The sequence below is a fragment of the Solenopsis invicta genome, chromosome 6 (assembly GCF_016802725.1).
Source record: "Solenopsis invicta isolate M01_SB chromosome 6, UNIL_Sinv_3.0, whole genome shotgun sequence".
Lineage (NCBI taxonomy): Eukaryota > Metazoa > Arthropoda > Insecta > Hymenoptera > Formicidae > Solenopsis > Solenopsis invicta.
In genome coordinates, this window is record NC_052669.1 from 11,773,634 (window position 1) to 11,786,394 (window position 12,761).

Below are 12,761 nucleotides of genomic sequence, written 5' to 3' on the forward strand. Positions count from 1 at the left end.
TTAACCCTTAAACACACCGATTCTGTAAAATACGGAAACACATTTTTGGGTTTGGGAGACTTTTTCAACTTTGAGAAGCTATAACTTTGATTACAATCAATATTTTTCTACAATTTTTTTTTTTTAAATAAAAGTTTAGAAACTTAGGGGTGTGACTGCACAATTGGCATTGCCGAAAAATAATTTATTGTGAAATTATAAAGGAAAAACCATTAAGCAAAAATGAAAAATGTCAAAAATTCACTTTTCCTTCAAAAAATCATATCTTTGCAACAAAAAACTTATAAGGACTTTCAAATACGGCGTTTTAAAGCTAAAGAGTCACATTTTCAAAATAAAATTTGATAAAGTCATTCCTTTTAAAAAGTATAATTATGTAACATGAAGAATATGAGGTATTTTTGGGCAAAAATAGTCTATCTAAAAATCCACTTTAAAAAAAAAATCATATTTTTGCAACAAAAAACTTTGAAGAACTTTATAATACAGCGTTTTAAAGCTAAAGATTCATCTTTTTAAAAAAAATTATATTATTGTCATATCATTTCTATTAAAAAATGTACTTATGTAACAAGGCGAATATGAGGTATTTTTGATTAAATCGTGTCTAAAATTGAAAATTGATGTGTTTCATGATATATTTCGGAAAAAACTTCTTTTTCTACAGCATTTTATAATATTCCAATTTTAGACAGAGTATATGCGAGTAACATCCGCGAACCGACTTGTTCAAACGCATTTTGTTCAGCTTTTTTGTAAAATTCAAAAAGGTTTCACTCACACACTATATGGGTCGCATTGACTTTAACACAACTTTGCTGACGTGCCGTTTGAATTCTAGTTGACCAAAAAAGTTGATCAACTATATCAATCTAAAGAAGAGATTTCAAACTTTTTTTATGTCTTGATCTGAACCTCTTATCTCATTTCGTCTTTATACAGAAAGCGTTCGAAACTTCATATGGAGTCTTTCAGACCCACTTACGTGTTTAAGGGTTGAATGGCTGCCGCATCATATGACAATAGTAAGCCGCTATGACCCTTAAAGCCACTTTTTTTTGCACACGTTGGAGCTTCTTAAGTACTCGTCTATTATATGCAATTGCATCCGCCCAGATGGGAGCACCGTACAGCAGGACGGAATGCATCACGTTGGAATAGAGCCTTCTACGTTGCTCTCATGGCCCTCTCAGATTTGGCATTAGACGAGATAAAGCTATCGCCATTTTCTCAGTTTTTGGAATGATCTTGTCAAAGTGATTCACAAAATTCCACTTCCTGTCTATTACCAAGATATTTAATGTTAGCTTTTACTTTGATCAAAGTCCCTTTCACCACTATCAGCGCATTGATAAGTGTCCGATTTCTACATCTTGTAAATGTCATGGCTTTAATCTTGACGGGGGTCATACTAAGGCTAAGGTCTCGAATTTTTTGACACAGCATTGCTAAAACAACATTAGATCTAGCCACCGTATTCTCTTTTTGCTCATCAATTGTAACCAGTAATGTGTCAGCCGCATAGCATATTACAGTGCATCTTTCAGGAAGCTCCACTTCTACCGTGTTGAATGTGACATTCTAGAACACAAAGACCAACATTGATTTTTGTAGTATTCTACACTTTCCGGCGCACTAATCGTGCTTCGCAATTTACAAATACCAGGTCGCGTTCCTTAAAGTAACTATTTACTGACGCTTTTAAATAATCAGGGACATCTTTTTTCCATAAAGCCTCTTTAACTATATTCCACGGTAGCGAGTTGAAGGCGTTGCTGATGTTCAAATCTACAATAACAGCAGCACCTTTATCTCTAATTGCCTCTTGGACAAGGTCTTCCTTGTCTGTTTGATGGCATTTATCGTAGACCTGCCTTGCCGAAAACCAAACTGCAACACAGAGATTTCTTCAAATTTGTCCAACTAATTAATCAAACACCTGGCTACAATCTGCTTTAATAGCTTGCCGATCCCGGACAACAGATCTGTCTGTACGATGAAGGGAGATCCTTAGATTTGACATCTTTTTTAATCAATACCAAACGCGCTACCTTTCAAGAAGCCGACAAATGACCTTCCATCAAACATCTATTGAATGCACTGAGATGAGGCAGAAACAACTTAGCTGTTTAATTACTTTGCCCGATATCCCATTTGGGCCTGGCGTTTTATTATTACCAACCTTTTTAAATGGCCATTGCGACTTTTTCTTCAAAGACTTTGTTCTCTTCGTCTCAGTTTATTAACTGTTTTTTGTCTTCCAAATGTGTCGGAAAAAGCCCGTCAATGATGTTATTTAGCTTGTGCCTGGGAAGTGTCTCACATATGGCCGATCCAGAGCCGCGCATTCTCTTTGTGATCGGTCTGTATGTTTTCCTTAGGGGTCTACATATAGGGAGTTAAGTTGTTCATCCCAGGCTTTGGTTTTGGCTCTAAAGATGGCCACTTTAGTTCTCTTCTAGCTTGTTTTAACCTTAGACCCAGCTGCCGTGATACTTTCAGATAACTTCTTTTTTTGGCTCTCATGGTACGTCTTCTACATTTATTACATTTACTTCAAAATTAAGCGACATCATTATTCTACCAGTACATCGGTTGGCGGAATTACGATTTACAGCATGCTATGGCAGTATCCATCACCTTTACGTAAGATCTTTCAAACCACTTAGCCCATTCCGCGGCAGGACTATCTGGATCAGCCATCCTCCAACCACGTTCCATAAGTTTATTAGCGTCTATAATTTTAATATTTTGTTGTGGGAATACGAAGTTTATCAATTTAAATTTTCTCGTTTGCGAGTCTAGACTTTATATCAGTGTAAACATATTGATGGTCTAATCGCGAGTACACCTTACGATGTACAAACCAATTTTCTACCTGGCCAACCACGCCACAATTTGCTCAAGAAATATACACGACGGACGATCCTTGCGGGTGAAGACACTTGGGTTCCAATCTCCTGTTCAATAGGATTAACTTAAGGTTTACCACCTATTCTAGCATAGGTTTGCCACGCTGATTGGTCGCTACATCTCATCCATATACCCTAGCATTAAAGTCATCCACTATAAGTAAAGATTCCATGCTATATTTTTTAACGATTAATTACTAATACGTACAGAAATTGATCAAACTGTGCCAAATATCTTCTTGGGGAGTAATAACAGCTAACAACAAGAGCGTTCCACTTTACAGCTATAATTCCCTCTCCGGACTTTAACAGTAAACATGATTGCAGAAAGTTTGTTCTTTGCCAGCTAATGGCCACAACTCTATCCGAGGATGTGTATCACCTAGTGTCCTCTGGCACTGAATGCGGTTCTGATATTGCAGCTAAACTCGCATTATATTCTCCGATTCTTTCAACCAAGAGATCTTAAGCCGTTTTGCTATGATTCAAATTTATTTGAATTATAAAAGCTATTTTTATTTTCTAGTGTCCTGATCTTGGAAACGCCCGCGTTTCCATGCTAACCTTCATGATTTCTTTGCTGAGCGCATCCGCCGTATCATCGAAGGTTTTTTTGTCATTTGGGTAGTTTTCATCAGGTTGTTTGTCTTTTCCTGCAATCTCCGATATAGTCTTCAAAATGGGATCGTGTAGTAGCTTTAGAGTCTTCTCTGGAACATCATTACTTGCCATTCTTACCTGGGTCTCTACCTGAACCCTTCTCTGCCTCAATCCAGATCACGACCGCCTCTCATTGCCTCAGCAAAGATCAGCCGCCAATGCCGATTTAGGAGGCGATTTAAAAATTTGGTCGTCGTTCCTTTTATTAATTGGGGCTCTTATTTTGGATGGCTCCATGCCAGATCTTGAACTGGGTGGCGTCCCTGTAGACGAAGTGATTATCCCTCCTTGGCGGAACCAGAGCACAGCCCTCCTGGCCTAAAGTCCGAATTTAATCTTGTCCGTACGCATATTGGGCAGAACTGCTTCAATTGGCAGCTCGAGACGCGGTGACCGCTACTACCACAGTTAAAACAATTACTGCTTTTGTCTTCTGTACTTGGACAGCGCTCTTGAGTATGACTAATTGTCATGAATCTGAAACATTACAATGCTCTTGGACTTAAATATTCTAACTTTGCTATTGACCAATCTATTCGCAATCTGCCTCTCGGCTATTTTAACCGTGCTCGAAAGTGGGCATCTAGCTTAGACTGAAAACAGCCTATTTTTCGTAGATCTAATTGGGCCAATTTGGACCTCCGACACTGGTACCTGGCCCGTTTTTGCCAATTCCGAAGCTATGTCATGACATAATCGAGTCATCAAAATTACCGATATCATTAGCTCCCCCTTTCCTACACGGGCGCGATATTTGCACACTTTTGTTCTTAAAAGTAAGTTTAAGCTGCTTCACTAAGGCATTTGCTTTGTCAGACATATCCGCACATATTTGTTGGTTCACCTTCTTTCTGCCTTCTGTTTCGCATGACCCGTCGGGCATCAACTATTCCATTCATCATTTTACCAGCCCTGTCATGTCGAGGATACTTACACTTTTATAAGTCTACTCATAATTAAAAATTACATAGTCGCATTTAGAATCATCACGTGAAATTTTTATTGCATATTAACGAGATATATTTTGTTTCAGTTTCCTTTAATTTTTACGAGTACGATAAGCATGACTGACTTGACGATGAAGATGTGCAACCTATCGCAGACAGCCCTTTGTAGTCGTTATTGTTAGTCGACCATGGGCGCGTTCTACTTAACGTTCGCAACGCTCATGGAATCATGTTATCTTTGTTGTTTGCCAAATATTAAATAAGGACAAATAATACTCGCAATTGTTACGAGCATTAAGTGGAATGCGCCTCATGTGTCTGTCTTATAATTAATGTTTGTAATTATTGTTATAATTGTTAATGTATATCTCTAACATTATACTGAAAATGGTCCATAGAACCGAAATGTTTAAATTGATAATTTTTATTAAATAATAAAATTATATTTTACACGCGAACACGTGTGTCGACTCTTTATTGGGATTACTTTTATACATTTGATTTAATTCTCTGAGCCCCTAATACTGTTAACTTATATATTAATATAACTAATACTACTTATTAATACAATATTTCTATAATATTAACAAAAAAATTATATTCTCAAAATAATATTTTTGGAATATTATTTTAATATTATTTTTAATAATATTTATATAATTTTTTAAAAATATTGTATGTTTATGGAAACGTAATGATCGATAAAATGTGTAATTTTCTTAGTAAGGAATAACAAATAATAAGTTTTATTTATGAATTGAAACTACGAGGTCTGTAAGTAAAGTAATGAGACTGATTTTTTTTAACAATGTATTTCTGTTCAAATTACAAGTGTAACAATGCATGCATATTACATGCATTATTCCCCGCGAACATCAGCCGGAAGCCGCTGTTTGGCTTTAACAGAAGGCGCGCTCGCGCTTATCTAAACGCTTCCACAACGATAACACCGCTAATGGCCGAAGGTGGTTGTGGTTAGCACGAGACAGATCTGCGCGATAGTAGGTTGCGCGATAGTAGGTTGCGCGCACGCGCATTACCAATTAGTCACAAGAAGAAATTCCCGTGAAACCGCGTCTGTACTAGCGGTCGGTGGAGAGATAGAAAATCTCGAAATAAAATCTCGAGATAAAACGAGATCGCACGAGAACAGCCGAGCGTGCGAGCCAGGGGGTATACTCGTAAATGCTTCCGCTCGCACACTCGGCATCTATTTATCAATCCTGATCCCGACCCGAAACTCCTCTTCGGTAATAAGTAGCGGTAAAAGTTTTTTGCCGCTAGCCGAGGTACTCGACAAACCGAAATTGTCGAGAAAGCACATTTCTCTTTCTCGCAGTCACCTTTGAGACCAAGGCGGTAAAGGTTCTTTGCCGCTGCCGAGGTACTCGGCAGTTCCGGCGTTTCCGACGAAATCCGGCGACTCCACGCTGGCCAGATACAAAATCAATCGGCTACTAACAATAAGCCAATCGCGCCGCGAAGATAATTAACTTGACTAGCGTACCGGGATAGCCCGCATATTCGGCGCCGTACCCCGCGCTCCGCCAAATGTAAATACAACCGCGTCCAGAAACTCAGCAGCCGCGGCTGCCAGGCTATTGTTTTCCGGTACCCCGAAAAGACGATGCCGGTTCTAAGAATAACGGGATTTTCCGCGGTCTCGCGGGCAAGGCTACCTGTAAATAATTTGTAAATAGCACACTGTATTTTTTTCCGATATCATTCACTTTTTTGTCTGAAATATTAAATTATATCAAATTATATTCTTTATTCTGTGAGATTTGCACAACCGCGTGCGTATATACTCTCCGTCTTTTTCATTCTTATTTTCATGTAAAAGCGCCGAGAGAATATTGCTCCGGCTCACAAACTTGTAATTGTACTGTTTAGAAGCTTTACTCTTAAGAATAAATGTTATGTTTTTGTTCAACCTAATTTGAAACCATGCATAGATTTTTTTTTTCTCCCGCCTCGAACCTATTTCATTAATCTGGCCGCGAACTAAATTCCGCGCATTAACGAATATCGGTTGTTTCACAAGTCTTGTTTATCTTTTTCAAAATAGTTCTTTTAGAAGGCTATCGCTACAGACGTCATTTCTACTTTTTATAACAGTGCTGGAACACGTTGAGTGAATAGCTTTCAGATTGTTGCTTATGGTCTTTTCAATATTTTCCACCGTCTCCCAATAACGTCCTTTGGGACACTCCTTTAATTCAATACGGCATTTCCTTTTGGCCATAGAAGAAAGTCACACGGACTCAAATCAAGGGAGTAGTACCGCGGGGGACCGCGGCATCAGAGGAATACTTTTTTTCGTTAAAAATTTTTTTTCAGACAATGCTGTGTGGCAGGGAGCATTGTTGTGATGGAGCATTGAATAATTAGCAATGTTTTCTTTTAATGTTTTATAACTGTTTACCCCAAGTTTCACACAAAACTTGTTTACACATTTTCAAAATTTTGAGTCTCCATTTTCGTGACACAACAAAAATCTATTTTGCAAAATCTACAAAATTAGCGTAATGACGCGTCCGAATTGAAATTTATTGGAATATTTATGAGGAGTTAAAGTAAATATCATAAGAGCGTCGTTTCCGCAGTCTTGCTAAATCGTGCAGTACGCAGTTGGTCTCATTACATTATTTACAGATCTCATATATGAATATTTTATTCGAAGTAGACGAATAAAATATTCGAATTTTATTTTTAAATTTTTATTTAAAAATAAAGAATTATTTTTATTTATAAATAAAACTTTAACTTTATTCTTTATTTGTTTTTTAACTTTAACTTTATTCTTTATTCGAAAAACTACATATCTCTGCGTATTATATTTAGCTGACAATCGTTTTTGTTTTTATAAGTGACAATGAACATGACATAACGAAAGTTGTAACGTTTGTACTGTATGTGTAATCTACTTATCATATTATTTATAACATTAAAATCTTGTTTGGCTAGTATATTCCATTATTATTTTATGTTATTTTTAATCAAATTGAGTTTTTTTGTTATTATTTTAAATAGTCAATATTAATTTACAGGTCGGACATCATGTATCCGATGTTTTGTCGGAAATTACTTATTATGTGTATCTTTCACGTCGCTATAATAAATCTGTGCTTTGCAAACATGTACGACCGTTATGGGTACCTGGAGAATATCCGGTCTCGATTCAGAGACTACACGATTGGAGTCCCGATGAATGTATACCACAGTTTTTTATAGATCCCAGTGTTTTTAAGGTAACGTAATGTACCGTAATAACAAGTAACGCGCGCATACGTAACGTAATAACAAGGAGAACCTCAGAGCTAGTACCTCTACATTTAAACGCCAATTTTTCTGATAACGTCAAGAGACACGATTCCTGCCGGTGTACAGGGTTTGTCCAATAAGTATCGGGACTGAAGTAGAATAAATAAACATAAAAAGAAATTTATTGAAGATATATGTACAGTGAGTTAATATTCTTCAAAATATGACTCTTTTGCATCAATACATCGCTGCCAACGCTTTTTCCAGTCTTTATACGCCTCCTGGAAATCGGCAAGACTGTTCAGGCACCCCGTCCAAGTTTGGACTATCTCAATCGTCCTGAAACGATGTCCTTTCAGGCTCCTTTTGATCCGAGCGAACAAAAAGAAGTCGGGAGAGAGATCGAAGGAAGATCACCAATACCTGGATGCTCCATCACGACAATGCGCCTACTCACACACCGCTAATTATGAGAGAGGCACTGACCCAACACAACGTGGCAACGCTGCCCCAACCATCCTACAGTCCAGATATCACTCCCCCCCTCCCCCTCCGATTTCTTTTGTTCCATCGGAACGAGACAGATTGAGGCGGCTTTGACGAGGTGCTGGAACAGTCTTTGTGGTTATATGCCCCCGACTTTCATGGGGCGTATGAAGACTAAAAAAGGCGCTGGTAGCGGTGTACAGATACCACTGTAGGAGGGTTACATTTTGAAGAATATTAACTCACTGTACATATATCTTCAATCAATTTTTTTGTATGACTTCAGTCTCGATACTTATTGGACAAACTTGAATATATAATACATATTTGTTTTGTTTATTTGCGTAGCAGTTATGCGTAGAATGCCGAGAGATACTATTCTTGCCGGCACGTGTACACAGTGTGTACACTTTGAAAAAAAGAAATAAGTTCAAAGACTAATTAGAATTTCTTTTTCTATAAACCCTTTTTTCTTATTTATTGTTGAAAGATGGATAAGAAGTTGTTAGGTAAATATTAAATAGTTCAAAATAAAAGCAATAATGTAGATGTTGATATTGAAATATATAATTATGACTAAAAGTCACTTTCTAAACATGTACGTCTCAGGCTCACTTGCCTCTTATCAATACGTGATAGTTTGCAACATGCACGAAAATTTGTAAAAAAATTATTGAGTTAATAAAAGTTAATACAATCAAACGATAAAGGTCAGCAATTTAATGCTTACATTAACAAAAATTTCTTATTGGTTGTTTTACGATGGTTGTCCACAACGTGAAGTGGTATCATTAACGTAGATGTGCATCCCACGGAATGTAAATTTTAAACGTGTGGGAATGATTTTTGTAACTTGCTATAAGCTGCGATCTATTCGTCGACGATGTTATAATTATATTGGATAAAGTTAATGTTGGAATTCTTGATTTATTCAAGTTATTTAATACATTTCTGAGAATAGCACGAAACGTATACAGAACGTACGATCTTGCAAACGGACATAAAGACAAACACAAGACATGATATAATGTAATACATAGCAACGATACAAAAACGATATTGAATACTTATTGTTAGCTTAATTCACACAGAACCAACCACTCTATCTTTATACTTATAACAACTTGTGTTTGTACGAGCGCGGACAAGCTCAGGTTACACCAGGGCACGAAGGAAAGTTGCCGGGTAGATTAACTCTGGGATTAGACTGTTATTTAACCCTTAAACACATAAGTGGGTCTGAGAGACCTCATATGAAGTTTCGAACGCTTACTATGTGAAGACGGAATGAGATACGAGATCGGACCAAGACGTAAAAAAAGTTTGAAATCTCCTCTTTTGATTGATATGGTTGATCAACTTTTTTAGTCAACTAGAATTTGGACGGCACGCTAGCAAAGTTTTGTTAAGATCAATGGGATCCATAGTGTGTGAGTGAAACTTTTTTGTGAGTAATCTTATGTAAAAAAAAACTGGACAAAACGCGTCCGAACAGATCCGTATGCGTATGTTACTCTGTCTAAAGATAAAATACTATAGTGCCGTGAAAAAGAGAACTTTTGCGTAGGATCCGAAATATATTATCAAACACATAAATTTTCAACTTTAGACACCTTGAGTTAATCAAAAATACCTTATATTTGTCTTCTTACGTAAATATATGTTTCAATCATGGAGTAGGAGAATAGGAGGCTAAACTCAGCACTTCAATTACGTTCTCATTTTATGTTCCCTCTTGGAAGGATGGTCGCTGAAAAGAATAACTTCTTACGGATGAGCGCCATTTGTAATAGTTACTCTAACTTGACTTTTCATGTATTTTGATAGAGTTCAGTGTTTCTACCCGAATATTGAAATATTTATTTATTTGTAAACCAAAAAATCAAGCAGAAAATGAAATTAATAAACAAACGAATAAAAATTATAAAAAACAAAAAACATAATTTCTAAATGTTTTATGTTTTTTAAGTTTATATTGTTACTCAAGTTTATGTTGTTACATAAGTTTATGTTAATTTATGCATCTGTTAATGTATATGATGGTGATAAATAAAAAGGAAATGAACATAGAAACGGATATTTAATGAACTACTAAGTTTATATTCTCTTATAATGAAAATGTACTATCATTTAAAAAAAGTTGAATAGATATATCAAATAAACTTTTATCGTACAACATTAAGTAATTATAAAGACTTCAAGTTACTTCGATACAAATTGAAATATAAACCTCAGACCTTATATTAAACTGTTTGATATCAGAATAAATAAACAAATAGTCTTCAAAAATCGAAATTGATTATTGGTTTTCTTTAATGACTCGGTCGATTCCATTTCACTTGTCAAATTTAATTATCGATGTAAAATCCTTAATTTCCTTAATTTCCTTGGATGCACACTTATTTTATCCTTAAAATATATATACAATTACAAGGAGTATATATATATATATATATATATATATATATATATATATATACATATATATATACATATATATATATACATATATATATATATACAGTTAAAAAAAGTATAAATTAAACAGTATATAATGTTTTCAAAATTTTATTTAAATTATTAATACTCGATACTTTAATATTTCTTGAAAAGGGCATAATCTCATCATCGATATAAATATTAATATGTAAATTTGGAAAGATAGCAATTCTTTTTCTTATGCTAAAATCACTTTCAACTTTCGTAAACCAAAGAATTTGTCGTTTCCAGTCAAAAATCCCCAATCCGAAGAAGGCAGCTCTACTAAATTCAAGTTCTGTTGCAAATATTTAAATTTAATTTCATTTGATGCATGATATATTTCCGTGAAATTTCTTTCCATTATATCCCTAAAATGTAAGTTTTCGTATTAATTACTAATCAAATATACTATTTCATAATTATTATGTAATTTTTTATAATATAACCTCTCTGTCGCTTGTTTGACGCAACTTCTATTTTCCATTTCCGATTATTGGACTCATTGTCAGCTTGTAACACGATGTACACAATTTACAATTAGTTCTCAATTAATATTACTTTGTTGTTAAAAATGTTGCAATAAAAATGATATTTTTCAACATTTTCTTTTAAAATCGGAGTAACAACTGGCATCTCGTATATGATCTCGTGTATGCGATGTATGCGTGATCGTGAATTCATCACATTTTGCATGTGTGAGAGGCTTTTAAAGATGGCGACCATCGGTAAGAAGTTATTCCGTTTAGCGTACTTCCTCCCAATAAGGTACATAAATCAGGAACATTTTTGCTTCGCGCGCGCTATCGAGTTTGGTCTCCTATTCTCTTACTCCATGATTTCAATAGAAATGACAGTGACATAATTTTTTTTTTGAAAGTATGATTCTTTAGCTTTAAAACGCCGTATTGTAAAGTTCTTAAAAGTTTTTTGTTGCAAAGATATGATTTTTTTAAAAGAAGGATTTTTAAACCCAAAAATACCTCATATTCTTTTTGTTATATAACTATATTTTTTAAAAGGAGTGACAATACCATAATTTTTTTTAAAGTATGACTCTTTAGCTTTAAAAAGCCGTATTTGAAAGTTCTTAAAAGTTTTTTCTTGCGGAGATATGATTTTTTAAAAGAAAAGTGAATTTTTGAATTTCTAATTTTTGCTTAATGGTTTTTCTTTTACAATTTAACAATAAATCATTTTTCGGCAAAGCCGATTATGCAATCGTGTTTCTGAGATTCTGAACTTTCATGTGAAAAAAAAAGTTTGTTGAAAAATGTTGATTAAAACCAAAGTTATAACTTCTCAAAGTTGAAAAAGTCTCCCCGAAAATGTTTACGTATTTTACGGGATCAGTGTGTTTAAGGGTTAAACGAGGTTTTATTGTAAATGAAAAAGGTATCAGTTTACAGTAATATAATAGCGCGACCCTGGTAAAAATTACAGACAAAAACGGACAGGATTTCTATCGGTTTCTAACTGCAAGCTGTCCGTTCTATCTGCAAATAAAATATGCGGATAGAAAATCCGCATTTGCAGTAGATCTTATCCGTTTTTGTCTGCATCTTGTCCGTAATAACATTTTATCTGTATCTGTCCGCAATTGCGTACAGAAGTTCTGTCTGTTTCTGTTTGTACACTACACGCCGGAATTTCTATCTGCATTTGTCCGCGGTTACGCACAGGAATCTTATCTGTATCTATCCGCATGAATCTATTAATTTTCATTTTTTCTATGTCTAAAGTATTTTTTATTTACAGTCCATTCACGAGGATTTACCAGATTTAGAAATTCCAGCATGGGCAACTTCTCCGGAGGATTTTATTGAAAAACATAGAGAAGCATTGGAGAGCTTTTATGTTTCGGAAAGATTACATCACTGGATAGACTTGACTTTCGGCTACAAGTACTGTCAATATTGTCAAACAAATATTATCTTGTTCAATGAATTCTATTCATTGGCAAAAATTTTTCTTGAATTTTTTTATATATTTTTTTCAAAATTTCTATATAAAT

At 35.1% G+C, this 12,761-nt stretch overlaps 1 protein-coding gene across 8 annotated transcripts in view; it reads left to right on the plus strand.

Annotated features, from left to right (window-relative positions):
- Positions 1-12,761, plus strand: part of LOC105197099 (WD repeat-containing protein 81) — a 374,845-nt gene that overhangs the window by 81,272 nt on the left and 280,812 nt on the right. For 7 of the 8 annotated variants that reach the window (XM_039450912.1, XM_039450914.1, XM_039450915.1 and 4 more), the window contains exons 6-7: positions 7,570-7,770; positions 12,506-12,651. In XM_039450912.1, coding sequence (XP_039306846.1) covers positions 7,570-7,770; positions 12,506-12,651 — 347 coding nt within the window. The remainder of the gene's footprint in view (positions 1-7,569; positions 7,771-12,505; positions 12,652-12,761) is intronic. The other variant, XM_039450909.1, reaches the window with a different exon arrangement.